Genomic DNA, 24,050 nt, shown 5'->3' on the forward strand with positions numbered 1-24,050 from the left:
AAAGGTAAAGAGACAGGAGGGTGGCTAAATATTGTTTTTGTTTGTTTTGCTAATTTCTGATTTCACTTGTATTCATCAGACATTACAAACACCCATGTGTTGGTGTTTGTAATGTAACACACTGGGTATAACTACATGCTAAAAATCCTAGAAGAACCTGACAGTTCCCTATTAAGTATAAAAAAAAAAATATTTTTAAATATTATTGCATAAAGTGTTATCAAAGGCTGTACACCATTTCCAAATGTCACTTATGCCAAATTCTGGACCAGGGTATGTAAGAGACATTATATTGGCAAAGGTTGCTGGGAGTTGCTGTCCAGGAGCTGCTAGAGGGCAGAGATTAATATATGTAAATTTACACACATATGTGTGTGTGTGTGTGTGTGTGTATCTGGCTGTGTTTGTGTCAGTGTGTGTATTTGGCTGTGTTTGTCTGTATGTCAGTGTATCTGCGTGTATGTGTACTTGTGTGTCAGTGTGTACCTGTTTGTGTGTATGTATATGTCGGTGTGTGATAATGCATACATCCCAGCATTTTAATGCCAGCACTGCACACAAATACACTCCAACATTCCATTGCTAACACTGTACACATATACACCCCTGCATTTATACCTTTGTGTGTGTGTGTGTGTGTGTGTGTGTAAATACCTGTGTCAGTGTGTGTGTGTATATCTCTGTGTGTAGATGTGCCAATGTGTATATGTGTTTGTGTGAAAGTGCTTGTATCTGTTTGTCAAAGGGTGTGTATCTGAGTGTCTGTGTGTGTGTATATGCCAGTGTGTGCATGTGTCAAGGTGTGAGCATGTGTCATTGTGTTTATGTGTGTATCTGCGTGTTAATGTGTACGTGTATATGTGTTAATATGTATGTGCATACATCCCAGAAATCAAACAACATGCAAACACAAACATTACATACAGACACACCAGTTTGCTGAAACACCAATACTACACACAAATGTAATAACGCATTTAAAAAACAACACTACATCCAAACACCCCCTTACATACAAACACATCCCTGTATTAAAACGTTAAAATTATATACAAACACCAACTCTACACACAAAAGTACACCTGCATTTAAAAGCCAACACTACAGACAATCACACACCCCTGCATTCAAACGCAAACACTACACACAAGTACACCACTGCATTGCAATGGTAACAGTACATACAAATACACACCTAAATGCACACATACACTGTATAAAAAACATGCTTACATTCAATTGCACAAACACAGCTCACAAATACAACCCTGCAAGGATGGTATATCCCCAGCTGGCATAGCATCGCAGGAGTTGTATGACAGATGGGGATCTATCTTTTCTTTACTCTTGTGCTACAGGGGAGGCCTAAATTTTTTTTTGCACCAGGGCACTCTCTACATTAGTTTTGCTGCTGGGTTGCGGTGGAGGGAGTGATTGCATGCCCAGGGGGCCCAAGCAAATGCTTGCCCAGGGTCCAATCAATATTAAAGACGGCCCTGGGCAGAGGAACAAGAGGAGGAAAGGGGAAAAAGAAGAATAAGGAATGTGTAGATAGGGACAGTCAAAGAGAGGAACCAATAAAATATTTTAATCTTTCAGATAAAACCTTAAATGAAAATCACATAAAAATCTTGACTAAGGGATTCAAATTTGCCCCCAGTTGCAATATTAATAAATTTGATACGTTTATGGACCTCAACAGATTCATGCGAAAATTATGTCTCAAAAATGTTTTTGCCACTAAGAAAGATCAAGAATTTGCTACACTGGAGTTAGAAGGGTTTAAACACACTGGTTTAAGACCTAAATCTTCTTTTTTCCCTCATTATTTAAAAACAGCTAGCATGAAAGCTTTTGAAAAAGCCTGTATTATTGACCTAAAAAAAAATTAAACCTCTCTCTAAGTTCCAACAAAATCTGACATGGGGCGAGAGAAAAGCCTTAGAGGATCTTAGGAAGGATGGTAAAATCATAATTAAACCGGCCGATAAGGGGGGGGGGGAGGGGGGGTATGGTCATTATGAACAGGGAATTTTATATAGAGGAAATTTATAATCAACTGAAAGAGGAGACCACATATGGCAAACTTTCTACCAACCCAGAACCCAATATTAAAAAAGCTCTTGATACATTCTTGAACCAGGGGGTGGAGGAAGGTGTCTTGAACCAGGACGAATATAAATTCTTAAATATGGATAAGCCTGTTATCCCAGTGATTTATATTCTGCCCAAGATGCACAAAGACCCGGTACATCCCCCAGGTCGACCGATAGTGGCAGGGGTGGATTTGCTTCTTTCACCTCTGTCCCACTATATAGATACTTTTTTGCAACCTATAGTGGTCAGTACCCGTGCGTACTTGAAAGATTCTATTCACGTTCTCCAAACATTACGGGAGATCACTTGGTCAGAGGAATATTTTTTAGTGACCAGTGATGTGAGTAGTTTATACACTATTATAGAACACATGAAAGTCATGTTTCAGTGTTTGCAGATGACACAAAACTTTGTAAAATAATACAATGTGAGCAAGATATTACTTTGCTGCAGAGGGATTTAGATAGACTGGAGGACTGGGCACTCAAATGGCAGATGAAATTTAATGTTGAAAAATGCAAAGTTATGCACTTCGGCGTAAAGAATACACAAGCAACGTATACCCTTAATGGAAGCGAATTAGGGATAACAACACACGAAAAGGACTTGGGAATTGTTATAGACAACAAACTATGCAACAATGTGCAATGTCAATCAGCAGTGGCCAAGGCCAGTAGGGTATTGTCATGCATGAAAAAGGGCATTCATTCTCGGGACGAGAATATCATTTTGCCTCTTTATAAATCACTGGTAAGACCACACATTGAATATGCTGTGCAATTTTGGGCACCTGTTCTAAAGAAGGATATTATGGCACTAGAAAAAGTGCAGAGGCGGGCTACAAAATTAATAAAAGGAATGGAACATATCAGCTATGAAGAAAGGTTAACAAATTTAAACCTATTTAGTTTAGAAAAACGTCGCCTGAGAGGGGATATGATAACATTATACAAATACATTCAAGGCCAATACAAACCATTGTGTGGAAATCTATTCACAAACCGGACTTTACATAGGACACGAGGTCATGCGTTTAGACTAGAAGAAAGAAGATTTCGTCTAAGGCAAAGGAAAGGTTTTTTTACTGTAAGAACAATCAGGATGTGGAATTCTCTGCCTGAAGAAGTGGTTTTATCAGAGTCCATACAGATGTTCAAACAGCTACTAGATGCATACTTGCAAAAACAGAATATTCAAGGATATAATCTTTCAATGTAGGGTAATAACTGCTTGATCCAAGGATAAATCTGACTGCCATTCTGGGGTCAAGAAGGAATTTTTTTCCTAGCTTGTTGCAAAATTGGAAGTGCTTCAAACTGGTTTTTTTTTGCCTTCTTTTGGATCAACAGCAAAAAACATATGTGAGGAAGGCTGAACTTGATGGACGCAAGTCTCTTTTCAGCTATGTAACTATGTAACTATGTAACTATGTAACTATGTAAAGGGTGTGAAGCAGTGGAATTTTTCTTGAGAAAAACTGAATCCTTTAGGGAACAACAGATTACATTTATCATTGGGGGCATCTCTATGATTTTACAGAACAATTTCTTTTGGTTTGAGGATAATTTTTATATTCAAAGGAGGGGTACCGCCATGGGGACCAAGTTCACGCCCAACTATGCCAATTTGTTTATGGCATACTGGGAAGACTCTTACGTGTATGCGGGGCATGGCTGGGGCGCGAACTTGGTCCTCTATAGGCGGTACATAGATGATATTTTCCTCATTTGGAAGGGTGACTTACCCTCTCTTAATGATTTTTTGGCCCATCTCAATGCCAACTCTTGGGGCATAAAACTTACCTCTGAGATCAGTAACCAAGAAGTGCATTTCTTGGATCTAAGGATTTTTATTAAAAATAATAAGATCATGACAAGCACCTACTTCAAAACTGTTTACGTGAACAGCTATATTAACTGTGATAGCTGTCACTTTAAGCCGTGGCTCTCTAATGTCCCTAAGGGTCAATTAATCAGACTTAAACGTAATTGCACTGAGGAGGATATGTTTTTAGATCAATCCGAATTTTTTTTTTTTTTTTAAATTCTTTATTTTTGAGTGCAGAGTTAATTACAGGCGTAAGCAGTGACATATTCAGAAAAACATAGCATTTTAAGCATTTGGGACATGTAGTCAAGAGGTACTGCACATTTTTTTTTAAAACAAAACAAAATAAGAACATTAGTTAGGTAGACTATGGCAAAATATTGACGTACATAGTTTAAACAGTTAAATGTAATTCTATGCTGGTTTATCCTGGTTCTAAACAATTTAGCTGCTCTAAGCTGCAAGGAACTGTCTATTACAAAAAGTCGTGCTGCGGCTGAATAACTGGCTTCAACATTGACGCTTCAATGGTTACACATGTTTATAAAATGTAGATTATATTGGCAGGCTAAGAAAACGATAGACATATGAACCGTGTAGCAGTTATAGCCTGGGCGGTGGGGTTGTGTCTTTTCACCGCTTGTCCTCCTCCGGTGCCGTCAATCTGGATCATCCAATGTCGGCTTTGGATGTTTGGCAGGCGGGCCAGGTGCAAAGCCGTCACGCTGAGCTGTCACGCTGCGTGGCAAAGCCTCTGGTCTCAGGCAGGCGAGTCGGCTCTGAGGTAGTCCTCGGGGTCTTTCTTGTAGGCGCAGGTTTAGATTTTGGCCTCGTGTGGGAACCACTGGATGGTTTCTGCGTTGTCGCTTTGGGTGAAGAGCGCTGCTTGATCCGTCGCCATGTTGGGGCTCTCTCTTCTGACGGAGCTGGGGGCTTGGAAGGTGGACTCCGCGGCATGCGGTAAGTGTCCGTTGGTAGAGGGGCAGGGCAGCTCATCAGCCGCTCCAGTCGCCTCCAGAAGTTGGAGAAATGTCTGTCCAGCCTGGAGAGGATGTCCTCTCGGTCAGCGCCGGGTTGTGGTGACCACGCGGTGTCCGCCATATTGGGTACAGTGCCGCTGTCTCCTGTCACCCAGGCCACCTCCGTTGGTGCTGGGTATTCCTCCCAGTGGGGACCGGGATCACCCCCCCGGTCCATAAGGGGGGGAGTAACGGGGCCCTGGTACATGCTTAGTCGCTTTCCGGTCTCTCCGGTCCAGGGGCTCGGCCGCGTCCCCCGCCCGGCCTACCCCAGGCTGCATCTGCCACGGTGAAGCCGCAGGTCCCCCAACAGGTTTTTTAACGATTCTCCGCTTGGTCGGTATGTTGGGTTCATAGGGCCTCGCTCGGGTTCCCCCCTTTGGGGTAATAACAGGCTTAGTTTTGCTCCTTTTGCCAAAGTCGCAGAGGAGCTCCTCCGTGGCACGTCTGCTCTCCATGGCGGTCAGGCCCCGCCCCCCCGATCAATCCGAATTTTTAAAGAAACAGTTCATCCAAAAAGGGTATGAGAGAGATGCCATAGAAGAACAATTTAAAGTAGTACATACTAAGCCTAGAGAAGAATTCCTAATGTATAAAAAGAGGAATAATGACACCAGAGAAGAAAGAGTTTCTTTTATTTGTGATTTTAATTCCCAGAGCCACTCTTTTCATAAAATTTTAAAAAAGCACTGGCACATTTTAAAACAAAATGAGGATTTACATTCTTTTTTAGGCGATAAACCACGGGTAATATACAGAGGTGCGAATAATAAAAATATTTTAACACATAGCTATATACCCAAAGAAATAGGGTCAAATAAAGATGTGCATGGAAATACCCTTAGAGGTTTTTATAATTGTGGAAACTGCAGGGCTTGTAAAATTTGTAGAATTTTAACTAGAAAAACAGAAAAATTTAAATCTACCACAACTAAAAAGGAATATAGTGTCAAAGAATTCATAACCTGTAGTTCCAATAACATCATCTATTTATTAACATGTATATGCGGTTTGCAATACGTGGGACGAGCTATCCGACCATTAAAAACTAGAATCGGTGAACATCTAAGAAACATACAGAATGGGGTTCTAACCCATTCTGTATCTGCTCATATCCACCAAAAACATAATGGAGATGTAAAAGCACTGCACTTTATGGGAATTCAGAAAGTTTTAAAACCTTGGAGAGGGGGTGACCATCTGAAGATCCTCAATAAAACAGAAATGAGATGGATCTTCGATCTGGAAACCCTCTCTCCTCAGGGGTTAAATATTGACTTTGACATGTATAATTATATTTAGCTTTAAGGTTTGCACTATATTTATATCAGACACTTTTATTATATTTTTTTTATATGTGGCTATTTTTTACTATTTTATCTATATTCTTTTCTCCCCTTACTTATGGACTGTCTGTTACTTAATTTTTATGGACTGAGCTGTGAGATCACAGCTTTTTTGCATCCAGAGACTGTATTCACGATCTGTGGAAACCCGGAAGTGAACTCGGCCGACGCAAAGTACCGGAAACCGGAAGTAAAACAGCCGCGATTATAGAAGATGTAAAAGGGAAACGAGGATATCCATCGCTGATTGGCTGTTGGGCGAAGGGGGCGGGTTGGAAGTACCCGTTTCCCGCACTATTTTTCATTTAAATGTATCTTGAAGCTTGTAATGTATTGCTGCACCTGAGGAAGACGACCTAGTTCGTCGACACGCGTTGTGCTTTGGGCATTTACCTGTGAACGGCATCAATATTACTTGAATGTAAGACTTTTATATTTTTCTACTAATAAATGTGTATATTGAATACCTAATTGGTGTGCCTGTTCTACACTATTTATTCTGAGGAACAAGCTTCAAACAAAGGAACACCTTTGGGATTACCACCTATTAACACCATCACCCAATACAGAGTTTCAGAGATGGGATATACTACAGAATTTTACCATATTTGACTTCTGGCTACCTTCTGATCCTGTATATACTTGGGGTATATGTATGTGTGTTTTTTGATTGGGTATATACACCACCACAGTGCATGTATTGTATTTCATTTTGTGGTATTTATAATTAGCGCTGCACACTTCTATCTATTTTTTTCAAAATAGGAAATGTCGTAGCTAGGTAGGAATTTCCAAACCCTCTGCAGGATCATACCTACCATAAAAACATACAAAGTTTATTGCCCAACATTTGTAGTTTCAATATTATACCATAATTTGGCAAATTATTCGGAAAAAATATTATGAAATATATACTCTCATGAGAAAGTTAATTTTGAGTTTATAAACTCCTTAAAATGGCACTGTCACCGTCTGGGGTCAGGGCCGTCTTTAGCGCGGGGCAAACGGGGCAGCTGCCCCGGGCCCAGTTGCTCCTGGGGGGCCCCAGAGCAGCTGCCCCGTGGGCCCCGCGATTTGAGCAGCCCCCATGTACCCGGCGGTGCGGCTGCACAGAGCCGCACCGGCCCGCCAACTAAGGATCCCCCCTGGGTGGCCCATGCACTAAGGGCCACCCGGTAAGCATGTGTGAGCAGGGGCCCGGCCGGGCGCTGTGACGCTTAAACAGCGCAACCGGACCCCTTCCTGTACCGGCTGGGAGGAAGTGAGTGCCGCGCGTCACTTCCTCCCACCGGAGATAATAGCCGCGTGGGAGGAGAAAGGCAGGAGGAGGGGAGTTCCAGAGGAGAACTCCCATCTGCCTCAGCCTGCCACTGGACCCCAGGGAAACCACCCTCCAGGAAAAGGTAAGAACCTGGAGGGTGGCTAAATGTGTGTGTGTGTGTCAGTAGTATGTCTGTGTGTGTCAGTATGTCTGTGTGTGTGTGTGTCAGTATGTCTGTGTGTGTATGTCAGTGTCTGTGTGTGTGTCAGTATGTTTGTGTGTGTCAGTATGTCTGTTTGTGTATGTCAGTATGTCTGTGTGTGCATGTCAGTGTCTGTGTGTGTATGTCAGTGTCTGTGTGTGTATGTCAGTATGTTTGTGTGTGTGTGTGTATGTCAGTATGTCTGTGTGTGTGTATGTCAGTGTGTGTGTCAGTATGTTTGTGTGTGTCAGCATGCCTGTCGGTGTGTATGTTAGTATGCCTGTGTGCGTCAGTATCCCTGTGTGTGTGTCAGAATGTCTGTGTGTGTGTCAGAATGTCTGTGTGTGTCAATACATCTGTATGTGTGTGTTTCAGTATATCTGTCAGTGTATGTGTATGTGTGTGTCAGTATGACTGAATGTATATAAGTATTTATTTGTGTGTCAGTGTATGTGTGTCAGTATGTATCTGCGAATGTTTTAATATATCTGTCTGTGTGTATGTGTCAGAAGGTCTGTCAGTGTGATTGGGGGATGGGCGTAATTGGGGGGGGGGGAGGCAGGGCCTAGGGGGCCCAAGAAAATGCTTTGCCCAGGGTCCTATTCATATTATAGACGGCCCTGCTGACGGTGACATCGTAGCTGAAGCTCCGGTGGCCGTGGGGGGCAGGTAAAAGTGAGAATTAATTACCTTAACCTCTCCCTCACCGGTTGCCGCCATCTTTTTCTGACGGGTCCTCTTCAGCTCCTGGTGCTGCAGGACCCATGTCACTGCTGTACTGTTGCACATTCGCAAACGTACAGCATTGAGGTCTACGGAGGATCCCATGAGATCAAAGAGCCAATCTCCTGCAGCTGTCACTGGTGACGGCTTGGGAGGGAATGACACTTCTAGATGGCATTAGCTCCGCCTAGTGTCTAGAAGTGTCAGGCATAGGAAATATAAAGAGACAAAGTAGTCCACACACCATGTTTTAATATGGACCAACATACTCTTCAAATACCAAACAAATTGTATTCAATTAATTATGCTTAAAACAACAGGTTTTACAAGAGACTTGCAGAATCCATTTTTTTGTTTTTCTGTGAATGTTCTCCAAGAATGGGAAGAATTACAGTTACAAATGTGAGGTGAGGAGGAAAAGATCCCCATAGATAGATGGGGACACAGAGAGGTAATAGATGACAATGGTCCTCACCTGCCATGTACTAATGTCTTATCGGTCACTGTGATAGGCTTATATCGTTTCTGTATATCTTCAGGGGTGATTCCCGTCTGACTGACAGACAGAGCTCGGTAACTCTCCTGCGCCTCCGGACTTGTAAAATGAGATGGAACGCCTCCTTGTATCATCTGGGTAGCTGAGTCTGTTTGTTAAACAATAGAGAGTCACAGGATGGCATGCAGGTTATAAGCAGTGACCGGAGAGGTAGGATGGCTGTTAGAGGGATGACATGCTATTATGTTTCACTTATGGAATACTAAATAGATCATATGCCAATATACACAAAGTGACATTTATAATGAAACAACAGGGAAGGCTGGCAGGGTGGGTACTCACAAACCTCAAACTTCACTACCCTAGCTGGGCTAGCAGGGAATTAACGGGATTGTTCCTTCTCAGTGCCCACTTTGTATTAACTGGAATTTGACATCAGTAAAATTGTACAGCTGCTCATGTAAGTGAACATGCAAGAGAGGTATACCATATTGAGAGAGTCATCTCTTCTTAAACTACCAGGACACCCATGGAGTGAAATAGGAGCTGATAGTGCTGTCACGTAAGGGGCCTGCTCTGGGGGAGAACACTATATTTCTTAGTTATTAATTAATTATTATTAATATTTAGGACAGGTGGAAGTGCACATATCATCTCAATGAAGTGCATAGGGAGAGTAATAGAGACAATATAGTCACCAGAACAACTACAGCTTAATTTTATTGATTTGGTGAGTATAATCATTCCTTGCATGTAAACACTGTCTTTTCATAGAAATTCGTGTAAAATTCATAGAACAGGCAGTGTTTACATTGCTTCCTAGGAGCACCTCCAATGACCACTCCTCAGATGGCTGCTAGAGGTGCTTCCTACTGCCATTCAGCATCCACACTCTGCATGGTTCAGTGCATCTCTGTGAAGAGGTCCTAATAGGCCAGTGTTTGGCTTCACCCCTGCCCCACCCTCTTGCCAATCTCAGCCAAACCAATGCTTTCCCTATGGGATAGTGCTGCTAGATATAAGGAGAGTTTTATTATCTTTTAAGAGGGGAAAGGGGGGTGAGACACCTAAATGGTGGTTTTACTATAATGTTCCTTTAAAGTCCATTATTTCAACCAGATGGTCTCACAGAGAACATCTGATTGGTTTGGCCATTTGCCATGCATGCGAACTAGCCTCCCAATGCTTTCCTATGGCATGCTTTCCCAGGTCAACGAGGGAGAAAAGGTAAGTAAAATTATTTTTTTGCTCCCTACAGACGGGGACAGGGGTCTAACTGACAAACAGGGCCCTATAGCTATAGGAATACACAAAAGGAATGATTGTGTTGCTTTAACTACCCACCCCACTTACTCGGGTCTGTATATTTTGGGCTGTGCTAGGTATAGAATGGAGCAATATAAAAAAGAAGGCATACCTGCTTAATGGCTCTTTTTACATTACCCTCACCTATTGGAATGACTTACTGAATAGTCCATCTTTTCCCATCGGCCATAAACATCCTTCCTGGACCCTTGTTTAACAGGGGAGCTTGCTAAATTGTTCTTTCTATTACCTTAACACATTTTTTAGTAAAGCAACAAATACTTAATGTGCAGATGGGAGGTTACAGGTTAATTTGTACCTCTTACAATGCACCCCCCTCCCCCCACCCCCCATACTGCTGAAGCCCTTGTAAATTTTGTAATGACTAATTTGGTTCCTATACAATACAGAATGATTAGCAGTATATATATATATATATATATATATATATATATATATATATATATTAGATCCTTCTCAAAGGGGACAGGTATGCATTACCAGTGACTGGCTGCAGGTAGGTTAGATCAAATATCTCCTGAGTCACAGTATCTTTGTCCTTTTTCTTCTTTTTCCCTCGTTCCTCAGGTGCCCTGAGAAACGAAAGTTCTTCTGGGTTTCTGATACCTGGAGAAATAGGTAACATGAGAGTTTCCTGAGATTACGTAGGTCACTGGATAGGATATATTACAAGTGTAAAGATTATTTGATGCCGTGAAGCTTTTTGAAATATAGGGCTCGGTGTACTTACCTAGCACTTTGCAGACCTCTGCACATGCACTGAACGTGGTGCTGGAGAAGGAGACCCGTATCCTCAGGGAGCGCTGGTTGGGTAGAGAAAGGATGACAGGCTTGTGTTGGGGGGTGAAATGGAGAATGGCATCTGCAAGAACCCCATATTTGTCCAGAGCCCAATTGGTCTTCAGTAGCCATTGGCGCTTTTGTTCCCACCACAAAGCGTGATCAGACCAGTTGTGTGTCCTCCCTGCAGGAAGATGATTGACAAATATTGTAGATCAATGTTAACTAACAATTTTAGTCGACTACATTTTTTGAGATTTAGTTGACTAAAACTAGACTAAAATTAAAACGATTCAGATGACTAAAATACGACTAAAACTAAAATGGCTTTTTAGTCAAAAGACTATGACTAAAACTAAATTGAAATTTGCCACCAAGGTTAACTTTGCAATGAGGGGCTGGGGAAGGGGCAAAGGAGACAGACCAGGGCTTGGGAGAGAGAAGGGACTGGGAGGACACAGAGGGGCTGGGGAAGGGGCAAAAGAGACAGACCAAGGCTTGGGAGAGAGACACCTACAGGGGCTTGGGGACACAAAGAGACACAGAGGGGCTGGGGAAGGGGTAAAAGAGACAGACCAGGGCTTGGGAGAGAGACACCTAAAGGGACTGGGAGGACACAAAGAGACACAGAGGGGCTGGGGAGGGGGCAAAAGAGAAAGACCAGGGCTTGGGAGAGAGACACCTAGAGGTGCTGGGGGACACAAAGAGGCACAGAGGGATTGGAGAAGGTAAAATTATTTCTCGTGGATAGGCAGATATTAAACAAACATTCACTGTGTGGTGACCAGATAACCAGTTTCATGCTAACGTTAAATGCAATCAAAGCTTACTGTTTTAACATATAAGGGCTTTTAATTTTGTATGGGAGTTTACCAAATAGGGAATATATTACACGGTGCAATTACTGTTTCTATTTTATTGAAGGTGCATAAGCACCAGAATGGGGAAATCTGAACAATTCTATATTACACGATATTACCGGTTTATTCATTTTTGAATGGATCCTATTTCTGGAAGCCTTTTGAATTGATGGGGTGACTCATACAAATTATATATATGCTTATATTTACAAAGATTTTTTTTACATAAACCAAATTAAAAAGTTTTTCATGTTTTATATGCATTATACTTTTAGTACTGACATCTTTTAATGATTTTTAGATTCCCTCAAAGGTCGTTGTGCTCTCAGTGACAGTCATTATATTCGTTCAATGTATTTTCAGTGACACTGTGTCCTAACTCAGTCTGTAGTCATAGTGACAATCGCTATATCCTAGCTCTGTATTCTCAGTATAGTCACTATTTGTCCAAGTTCTGTACGCTCAATAAAAGTCACTATGTGTCCAAGTTCTGTACGCTAAATTATAATCATTATGTGTCCAAGTTCTGTACGCTCAATAATAGTCACTATCTGTCTAAGTTCTGTACGCTCAGCGATGGTCACTGTGTCCTAGTTCTGTACTCTCAGTGACAGTGTTGGTCACTGTGTACTAGTTCTGTACTCTCAGTGATGGTCATTGTGTCCAAGTTCTGTACTCTTAGTAACAGCGATGATCACTTTGTCCTAGTTCTGTACTCTCAGTGACAGCGATGGTCACTCTGTCCTGGTTCTGTACTCTCAGTGATGGCCACTCTGTCCTAGTTCTGTACTCTCATCAATGGTCACTCTGTCCTAGTTCTGTACTCTCAGTGATGGTCATTGTGTCCATGTTCTGTACTCTCAGTGACTGTGATGGTCACTCTGTCCTAGTTCTGTACTCTCAGCGATGGTCACTGTGTCCTAGTTCGGTACTCTCAGTGACAGTCATGGTCACTCTGTCCTGGTTCTGTACTCTCAACAATGGTTACTGTGTCCTAGTTCTGTACTCTCAGAGATGGTCACTGTACTCTCTCCCAGCACTGCACTCTCAGTGACAGTCACTCTGTTCTCTGATAGCTCTGCACTCTCACTGACAGTCACTGTGTTCTTTACCAGCTCTGCATGCTCAGTGACAGTCACTGTGTTATCTCCCAGTTCTGCACTCTCAGTGACAGTCACTGTGTTCTCTCCTAGCTCCGCACTCTAAGAGACAGTCACTGTGTTCTCTCCCAGCTCTGCACTCTCATTGTCCTCCCATACACAGTTTCTCTTTGCATAGACACCAAAATATGTTCCTCTTTTCCTCTCCCTGTGGTTATTTTGGTCCCAGCAGCTACAAGGACAGGAGGAAGTTGCTGACCACAGTTAGGCCTGGAAAAAGCTGATTATACTGATGATGGTTTAGTGCTTTCTGAAGTTCCTGAACAGAGTTATTCAGCCAAGTGTCATAGTATGTTCTCTGCAGTGTAATGGCAATGGTGGAGTTAGTTTTGACCACTCACCGATTTTCTCCACCACCTTTAACATGACTCCCCCAATGTGAAGTTCACCCGTCACCCTAAGTACTACCGGTTCCGCTTCTTCTCCCATCTCCTCCACGTAGATCCTCAACTCCCAGGAGTTGTCTATGTAATCTCCGCTGGATGTCTTGATTCCAGCCATCTTTAGGAGTTCACACCACCCTGGTAGGGGATAAAAAACAGTGTTAGCCTATTTATCAGTTCATATTAGTAATTCGTTAAATGGTTAGGCTGCTCCAAATTGTTTTGCGCACATCAACTTCTCCACTTTCTGTCATCCTTCTTAAGAACTTATCTAGAAGGGGAGACCACTGTTAATTAAATTACAGATTAGCACATACAAATTTGGGACTGCTCTCCCTACTGTATGCCCATTTTATTCCCTTATCCCATCCCATACAACTCTAAATGGAACTGGGGAAAGAGTTAGAGGAGAGGTATATGACTGATAACTTCACTAACATGATGCATATTACTGAATCTACCCAGGTTTAAGAAAATTGTTTTAAAATGCTGGTGCCATGGTACATCCATCTTCTTTTTTGAAATTTGTGAGGAAGAGGACATGTACCTTCTTCAATGCATTGACTACCTCTGTGCTGCTTACCCCTATTCCTGTTTTACATTGCAGTGTTAAAAGGACAGGTCTACTGCACCCACACTACTTCACTGAGATGAAGGCTTCCGGGTGACCTTAGTGTCCCTTTAACCCCTTAAGGACCAAACTTCTGGAATAAAAGGGAATCATGACATTTCCCACACGTCATGTGTCCTTAAGGGGTTAAGGCTTAGAAAAATGTTTTTTCTTTTTCTGTTAGGAAGATAAATTTAGGTTGGCCTGGATTCATTAAACTGAAAAATATACTCCTGATTTCCTGGGTTATGTTTTTCTAATCTCTCACTGAGCCAAGAGTAGCACTTTGAGTGAGAGATGTGTATATTCCCCATCAATAGGATGAATTAAAGTGTTATGGGAGGTCACATGGCTAAAAGGAGGAAGATAATGGCTGTTGGTACAGTGGAGAAGGTATAATCAAATGTCATGGTGCAAATGTTCTGGGGTGGTGCGCTGGTTACCAGCCAGCTAACCAATCTTCACATGAGCACTGCACTCACATGGGCAGACGTAAATGGTAATGGGCTTGTGCTGTAGCTATTTTTGGTAACATTCTTTGATGTCCACAGAAATAAAAAATAAGGACATTGAGTCCCAGATTGTGGATGTTCCACCACACCATTAAAGTCTTGGGAGTGGGGTGTTTCATCCATACCCATATATTTATTTGGGTAAAACTGTAGATATTTTAACAGTCTGTTTGTAGCTTGCATAGAACAAAACTCCCAATATTATTTCCTCCGAATTTCATTACACAACAGATCTTGTTAAATCAACATGGTATATCAACGTTTCTTCACAAAAATATAACTCCACATTGTCCAGAATCTGAATGTTCAATATCATCAGTGGCTCGCCATATCAACAACGATGTGGACAGTACTTCTCAAAATAATTTACTATTAAAAAAAAAATTTATTGCACACGGAGTCCACCAATCAATCATAGCATGAATGACACCATCAGCCCTCCCTTCTAGATGACAATGTATATATATATATCAATGTGTATACTGTTGATAAATAAGATGACATATCTACAGGAACAGGAAATGTCTGTGATCTATTTGCTCTTCCCCTCCCTCTGCAGGCTAACATATATTTTTTACTTATACATACTAGAGAGAATACATACAATTCAGCAACACAAAACTACAAATCTATAGGAGTAAAAGATAATTGGAAAGATTATAATGGGAAAGATTATACGGGATAATGCCTTATTTTTTGGCAAGCAATGCAAACACAGAACGGACACATAGACTGTAATAAAGAAGAGAGGATATAGAAAGTATTATATAGACTGCATGAATTAAAATACAGGATTTCAAGGTGACATTTAATCAGTTGTAGTGATGTAGTCTCTACAAGAAAAATTATTGGAGTACAGCTTAGACAGCAGCAATTCAATATAATATTTGGGGATTTATTCATACCAAGTGCTGGAATATAATATATATTCTAGAAAAGACATGTAGAGTTCTGAAGTGACAGGAAGGCTCTAGATGTGGCATGTAGGCTACTGCAATGGTATGCAAACAGTCAGAAAGAAATGGAAGCTCGACAAGTGATGTAGGCTGCTGTAGTAACGTGGCATGCAGGCTCTAGAAGTGTCATGGAGGTGGCTGAAGTGACATGCAGACTTTAAAATAGACTGCTAGAGTGTCATACAGACTTCAGACGGGAAGTATGGTCTGTTGCAATGTCTTGCTGGCTCTGGAAGTGACATGTAATCTGTAGGAATAGTGTAGAGTCTATAGAGGGGACATGTGGGCAAATGGGGTAAGGATGTTAGCGTGGCATGGGTTCTCTTGTGGGTTCTAGAGCAGGTTCTAGTAATAACGTGTGTGCTGCAGTGACGTTCTGCTTTTCACGGTGACTTGCTTGTTGGAATGCAGGTGGTGATGGTGACAGCTCCATAGGTGGTGTGTAGGATGATGACGTGGCATTATGGTTGCTGAAGAAACGTTCGCTAGGTATTTGGTAATATAGAAAGAGAGAAGTAATAATGGCTTGGTTTACCTATTACTAAACTGCGGTGTTTATAAACGAGACACAGGCTGTATGGAAGTAGGAAACAGGATGTGTTTCGACAGGTAAGTTTGTGGAGGATTGGGTGTTGACAGATCTCCCAGTCATGAAGGTGTATGGGGTATTGGTGAAGTTATTACAGCCACTGTTTGGGTGATAGGATGGTTATTAACTTTTGGTTAGCCATCAATGGCCGACCGCCCTGGGATTTAGTTACTAAATAATGACTTATGGCAGTAAGTTAAATGGACACTCTAGGCAGTGTAACTGCTTCATCATATTGAAGTGGTTATAGTATCTGGAGACCCCCACATGCTGTCCTTTGTTCTGTACTAAACTATTTTTATTTTTTTAGCATTAGCCCGAGCAGCAATTGATAGCAGTGGTTGGCTGAGAGTGTCTACTACCTAGAATGAGATGAAATGGTTATACTGCCTAGAATGTTCCTTTAATGTGATTTGAAAAATGTCCCTTTAATATTGATTGGAAACAACGTATAGCATTTGAAAGGTATATGCATACATGCACAGAAAAAAATCAAAAAGAGACTCAATTAGAAACACACAAGCACAGATACTCATATGGACAGTTGTTAAAAGCAAAAATGAAATTTTCATCTATTACTCAATGTGACATAGAACAGAAAGTAGCTGACCCTTAACCTCTGTACCTTACCTGCTCTGTGTACAGTATCTGTAGTGTTTATTATTATAATTATTGATATAGCGCCAAAAAATGCCACAGCACTGTACAATGTTTAACCACAATGTGTTATTTTGACTATAACCCCACAGCTTGCCCACATCTCACTGTTTATTGAATAACCCACAGAGCAAACATTACAGGCCTTTTAGTTATTTTCTGACATCAAAGTCTTTGTTGATGTGGCTATAACTTCTTGATATCTTTACTGCGTCTAATACTGGATATTAAACCCAAACATAAAAAGGGTTACAGTGGCAAAATGAGAACTGCAACTGTGAAAACAGTATGGTTTAAAGCAGCGGTAGGCAACCTGTGATACCCCAGATGTTGTGGACTACACCTCCCATAATGCTTACAGCCATAATGCTGGCAGAGCATCAGGAGTGATTTTGTCCACAACATCTGGAGGGCTGAAGGTTATCTAACCATGGTTTAAAGGGACACTACAAGTACCATAACCACTACTGTAATGATTATGATGTCAGCAAAGCCCCTGTACTCTCCCAGAGTGATTATTCAAACTGTTTAAGAATGGTTTTACACCTTCCTAGGGACCGCAGGGCACGTGTTACCCTGAAACGTTCCATGGCCAGGCTTAGCTCCATGCAAGAGCTTCTAACTGCAGAGAGGGGATGATTACAGGCATTTGATGGATCTAGGTAGGTCGGCAAACTGTTCTTAAACTGTTTGATTACTTATTCTGATTACATACATGGCAACCCCTACTCTATATAGTGGGCTGCAGTAGTTATGATTCTTGGAGTGTTCCTTTAAGATTTTAGACTATTGGCAACACAAAACATGTCTTAAAGGGGTTGATTATCTTCTCTGAATGGTTTATAAAAATTAACATTGAAAAGGTGGCAAAGCAAATTCAGTGGAATAACTGAAATATAAAGCACACTTTTGTTAAATTTTTTATATATATATAATTTATGGATATCTGGATAAGTAAATAACTGTTCCTGATTTTTTTTGTGAAAAAACAACAACTGTATGCTCATTCAATAGAGATAGGAGACAGTCCATCCTTTCTTTTAAAAGTATTTCTCTATACAAGAAAATATCCCTCTATGCCTGGTACGCAAACACACAGAAATGGTTGCACTTCTCCCCTGATTCCGAGAACACCACTCACTAATGTATATAATATATACACACCTGCATCGGATGATATGTGTTCTCTCAAACTTAGTACTGAGAAGTACACTGGCTTTTCCCAGGGTTAGATTAGACTACACCCGTGATTGACTGACACGGCCTTATTATCACTATGTTTTATCTTATTGTTGGCTTTAATACTGTGCATGTTGAAATGGTACATTGGCAATGTTGTGCATTTAAAATGCTTATGTTATCTTAAGCTACAGACACTAGAGCGGATAGGATCTTAGCCCACAGCATACCCCACCATACCAGCAATAACCCCATCCCCCATCCCAAGGATTAAACGAGCATCGATGACTCTTTGCAGGCAATGTATGGTCAATTACCCTGCATTATAAATACGACATGTGACTTAAATACACAATATGAACCATTGTTATACTCAGACTTATGTATGGAGATGTGCACATTGAATTTTACCTGTTCTGTCTGTAACATGGGCTGTTGGTGCTCAATAAAGTTCAAATTAGAAAAACAAATGCTGGTGTTAATACAGCACCATTTAGATTTGTTTTAGTTGTTGACCTAGGCCTTGGCTTTATGGATGGATGCTGTTAGCTAGGTTCAGTTGAGGTTGAGATGACTAAAAATTGTGCCATGAAAATAACCAGTCATTCATACTATATAAGATAATGTCTCAACGTGAACCATAAGCACATGGCAGAGATATTCTACAGATAAGCCAACGTGATCTAAATGTTGACATTTTTTGTGAATAGACCGACTATTATAAAGGACAAAAAATGTCTATAATAGGAAATAGCATGCCGAATGAACGAAGATGTAGCTTCTGCGGTCTATTCTTCATCTTCAGATGTTCTGCAATAATTTTATATTTCGCCAATGTATTATTTTTGGTACAACTTGCATACTACGGCAAAGATACTGGGAGCGAAAACGCACATCTAACTCTAGTAAACGTCATTTAAAGTTGATAAATGAGATATATCAACATAAGATTCGCCCTCCCTCTACCCCACTACATCACTATAAATTCTCACTCCCCTAGACAGCAAGATTACTTTGGGGTAAGTGTCTTCGCCCTAAGATGAAAAACCTCCGTTTAGTTCCTTGTTTTGGCTGTGGAACCGTCTCTACTTTCTTATTCTCTTAGCCTGTGACTTAATATGTATCTCATACAATCTGAGGTTCTCCTCGTTAGGGTTTTCTAATGCCTGCGGCCTTAGTAGCTTTGCCGCTCCCTAAGCGCAGTTACCTCCCTGCTTCCTGTCTCTGTCGGTGTACTCTATTTCCTCTTGCCCTTTTTCTGCCCTCTTAGTTACACCATTCCTCATGGCTTTCTTAATTCACCATAAAACAATCATATTCTTTAAAACTCATCTCCTCGTTATAACTTAATGCCATCTATTCATCTCTTGAACTATCCTCATCTCTGATCTGTAGTCTCACTTACACCCGTGATCTGTTCTTATTTTTACTTCCTTTCCCAAGCCCCCCTTTGTTTCTTGGCTCAGTCTTTAAGAACTAAATTTTATGGTCTATTGAACATCCTGGAGTCCTTTCTGCTTTTGGCCTTTCTTGATCCTATCTCAGCTTGTCTCTAAAGATATGCAATAATTAATGACTTGATAGTCCTTTTACATACCTTGTTTGTACTCGTCCTGGTCAAAGACTTTGCGTTCTGTGTTATGCTGGGTTTTAATTCCTGTGTTATGTCTTCATTCCATGAGCTTTGCTTTGCTTCCAATTTCTTTTCTCCGTTTCTCTAGTTCTCTTTATAATTTGTGAGCTTACTAATCGTGGTTGATGTGTCCCCTCAGGTTTCCTCCCTTAGCTTCCTCTCTTACTTCTCCTTTATATAGAAACAACGCCTCCTTTCACAACACCCAATTATGCATCATATATATAGAAGAAAAAAATATGAAGACAGAACACATCAGCCATACGGTGACAATGACTTTTAAATGCAAATTCTTTTGTTCATGTCGACACAAACAATCTTTGAAATCCTCCTATTAGTGTAGAGAGAAAACAAACAATATTACAAAGTAAGTACTGACAACATTTAGCTTATAAAAGATACGGTGAACAAGACCAGACAGACAGCTGGAGTAGAATTGTGGTCTTAAATAATTGTTAGCACACACGGACTGACACTATGTCCATGACACAGTCACACTCACCTGTGGAATCTCTGCAATAACAAACATGATTCTATCTAAAGACTTGGCTGCATTGTTTAACTCATTTCACCTCTAAGTGTCAGAAAGCCAACTTGGCCACATGTAGCTGATTGTAACCTGGAGGCCTATGTGTGCCTCCAAACCCTTCATATATTTCTTGTGCTTATACAGTGTGCATACTTACCAACAGGGATGAAGCAAGGATGAGAGAGAACAAATACCTGGCATTTGGGTTTTGCCAATTATGGAATTTGCAGATGATGCCTTGAGTTTTATCCATTTGGCATATTGTATCAGATCAATATCGTCCATGCGATCATTTTGGGATAAACGATTCGGATGAACCAAAATGGACAAAAATGCACCTTCATGTGTACTGCAAAACATATGCATAATATAAATATTATGCGGACAGGGCCTAACAGCCGACCGAGTCAGTCACATAGTGCTGTTTCTCCTCAGCATGGTCCTCATTTTAAGCCTAAAATTTGACTTTATTGATCACTTTCGTTGGCTATATTCCTGCCTCCATTCTGAAGCTATTCCTCTGACACCACGCTGCCCACAGCTTGTGGACACAGCCTGTGACAGACATACCTGCGGCTTGCAATTACACTTGAGGACAGGGAGGCAGCCGATCTCCGCCCCTAACCTGGAGCTTGCTGGCCTTGAGCCCTGTTCCCCCCCTTTGGACCGTTGGGGGTTATCCTCCATTGGTATCTTGGTACATCCACCTGGCCAAATTCTAACACCTATCGGCGAACCAGAGAGTTGAGGCCTGACTTCCAAAATGGCAACTCTGTCTGGGCCTGTAGCCAAGCCCAACTCCCTGCAACCACCTACACTCGTGGACATATTTCTTATGGTGTTCAATTGCAACTGCGATTTGTTTTAGGAGAAACTCTCTGGAAAGGGGCTTAGCTCCAGTCCTTCTGACAGCATTGTGGTGCCCCAGAGCCGCCCCACGTTGCCTCACCGAATACGCCAATATACCCGCTACCGCTTACTCATACTATAGAGGAACAAGCTCAGTCCTTCCCAGCGTAATCCAGAGACTTCCATTATCTGTGAGAATTGGACCCAAGGGGATGACGAATTCTGGCAATTCTTCCAGAACTGTTGATGGGGTAGTATTGCAATCCTACCAGGCAGAGTGACTGGCTATAGCATGCGGCCTACATGTGGCATTGGATAAAACCAAGCTTTTTTTTTTTTTTTTTTATATTTGTTGTGCACGCATGAACATCATGCTTGTATAGCCACGACAGCTAAAGCAAGCATATTTGACAATAGAGTATAACAATAGTATGGCATTTTGAGTAACGGCACAATTTTTAAAAGGTATAAAAGAGCATTTACGAAAGTTAACAACAAAAGGTAATATAGAATAGAGCAAATTCCATCCTGGCCGTATGGTTAGTATCGGCGTATGTGCGTATGGCCTGGAGTAAGCCTATAGTTGAAGGCAAGGTGTGCACTTACGTGTCTCATGCCTCAAGGTTGGAGTGAGACTCTGCACTTGAAGAAGCATGTCGATACGCCTTTGTTGTGGGGCATATGGAAAATTCCATTTGTAGACCATGTGGGTGGTCGTAATGCATTGTGAAATGTGAGGGCTGTGCATAGCCTAGAGTGTCGTATGTGAGGGGGATTAATAGAGGATGCTGACGCGCAACCTGATGAGGTAGTTGTGCAGCTCCTAGTTAGTGACCTCGTTGTAAAGTAGTTAAGGCGGAGCTGGGGGGTGTGATAGTAAAAGGAGCCAACTAGTCCGGGTTCTGCCCGGTTCGGCGGTAAATAGCCGCCGTATAGCAATCCTGCTATATGTGTGCAGGGAGCTCTGGGTTACACAACGTTAGGGGCCTGTGCCCTGTAAGCTAACATTTACAATTACGGTAGCGTAGATAAGAGGGAGAACATTAGAACAAAAAGTAAAATATAAGTAACTCAAAAGTCCCGGTTCAGGTGATCTTCACTCCAGGTGTTCCCCTGGATGCTGGAACAAATGGGATAATCTTGGCTGGATCCCAAGTAGTAGTGGTCGAAGAAGGCATGAGTCCCATATCTGTCAGGACAGTGTCCATCTCCGCGACGTCCGTTGCTTTATATTCCTTGCCTTGGTGTTGGAAGAGGAGTATGTGTGATGGTCCCCAACGATACTTCACTCCCTTAGCCGTCAATGCCGCTGTAAGTGGTCGGAGAGATTTGCGCCATTGCAGGGTTGTGCGTGAGAGATAAGAATAAAACGTTAAGTCCATGTCTTCAAAGCGGTACGGATTCTTCCCTTTGATGGCACCCATTAAAGCAGCTTTGTCTTGCCCGTTTTGAAATTTGACCAGGAGGTCACTTGTCGCTGAGCTTGCGAGTTGTGACGGCTTGGGTAGGCGGAACATGCCATCCAGCTGCACCCCTTTAGCTAGTTTGGGGGATAGGAGGGCCGTGAAAAGCCGTCTTAGAAGATGGGGAAGCTCGGATGGGGATATTGCGTCTGAAAGGCCTCTGATTTTGACATGCTTCCACCTCCTTTTGTCTTCCATAGCTGCCAGTTGGTGGATGAGTGTAAAGTGGGCTGAGGAGAGGTCTTTGACCTGATTCTGCAGCTCTGTTATTTGTGCTGTCTGTGCCTGAGTGGATTGCTCCACTGCTGAGAGGCGATCAGTGAACCCCTTAACATCCTCCCTTACCTGGGAGATCTCCGTGGAGAGCGTAGGTCGGTCAGGAGAGAGGTAAGTATCTCCGTGGTAACTGGAGAGCCCATCGGCTGTTGCTTAGGTTTGGGAGATCCCTTGTAACCCAGTGTCTCAGGGCAATGAAGGGATGTGTCATCCGAGCTCTCTGAAAAATCTTCATAGTCGCCCGCCATGTTGGGTGCCGCCGCACCATGAGGCCTCCTCAGTAAGTCGCCGATATCGGTCGTGAACCGCGGGCGATCCGGCCGCGGTTTTTTTAGTTTTCCTCCCCATCGAAGGTGGAGTGTTAGCAGGCTGTCTGCTGTCTGGTGGAGTAACTCTTGTGGTTGATTTCAGGCCATTTTGGGCTGCGGTCGTCGGAGAGCAGTAAGTGTGCGACCGTTCATGCCGAGAGCTGGCTCCGCCCCCCAAAACCAAGCATTTTTGACTGCGTAGATCCTGCTTATCTACTGTTATCATCCTGTTGTTAGTGCAGGGACTCCTGTTCTCCTCCTCATCCTTTTTTATTATGACCAGTACCCAGTGGCATTACAACTATATTGTTTAATATGACAGTATGTCTTCATTAATAGTTAGTCCATTGTCTCAACTCATGTTTTATCTTATTATTATAATAGGCACAATATGTTTTCTTTGACAGTTTCTACTAAATCTATATCCACTACTATTGTACATCCTTCTGCAGAAATGTCTATGCAAGCTCTGTATGTATACCAATACGCTACAAAAATAAAGAATGTAAAAAAAATATATAAGTATTATGTGTATATTTTGCAATACGGTGCTAGACACAGTTTAACTGAAAAGTAACCAACATAGGGAAAAAAGAGGAGTAGAAAATAATCTTTATTATAATATTCATATGTATACATTTTATGTTTAGTAAATCTATAATATATAAGTATAGATTTGTTTTTACCGTTGCCCCTTTTTTCACTCTTTTGGTCACTTTTCACTTGTTCTGTGAATAAATCAACATTTAGTGACTATTCCCAAACCATCAATCATTATTGTTTCCATCAGACATCTTTTTCTTTGGTGCTAGTCAGAATTCATGAATTAAATGAAAAAGCTCATCAATTCCCTGTCTTGCTTTTTTTTGTGATTCATTAATATAATGTTTTAGAGTTGCAGAATATGTACGAATCGGTCATTGCCCAAAATTCAGACAAAACAAACGCAATATGTTTGAAACTGGATGTAAAAGTCTGCTAGATAAGTAAACAATAAAAGCTTTGTTGC

The 24,050-nt window shown here is 41.7% G+C and overlaps 1 protein-coding gene across 1 annotated transcript in view; it reads right to left on the reverse strand.

Moving 5' to 3' along the window:
- FERMT3 (FERM domain containing kindlin 3) overlaps window positions 1–19,743 on the reverse strand; it is a 56,092-nt gene extending 36,349 nt beyond the window's left edge. Inside the window, exons 1-5 of the mRNA XM_063438814.1 lie at window positions 19,581–19,743; window positions 13,439–13,618; window positions 11,028–11,261; window positions 10,778–10,903; window positions 8,951–9,119 (exon numbers count right to left, since the gene is read on the reverse strand). Coding sequence (XP_063294884.1) covers window positions 8,951–9,119; window positions 10,778–10,903; window positions 11,028–11,261; window positions 13,439–13,598 — 689 coding nt within the window. The 5' untranslated portion in view covers window positions 13,599–13,618; window positions 19,581–19,743. The remainder of the gene's footprint in view (window positions 1–8,950; window positions 9,120–10,777; window positions 10,904–11,027; window positions 11,262–13,438; window positions 13,619–19,580) is intronic.
- Between the last annotated feature and the right edge of the window lie 4,307 nt (window positions 19,744–24,050).

The sequence above is a fragment of the Pelobates fuscus genome, chromosome 12 (genome assembly GCF_036172605.1).
Source record: "Pelobates fuscus isolate aPelFus1 chromosome 12, aPelFus1.pri, whole genome shotgun sequence".
Classification (NCBI taxonomy): Eukaryota; Metazoa; Chordata; class Amphibia; order Anura; family Pelobatidae; genus Pelobates; species Pelobates fuscus.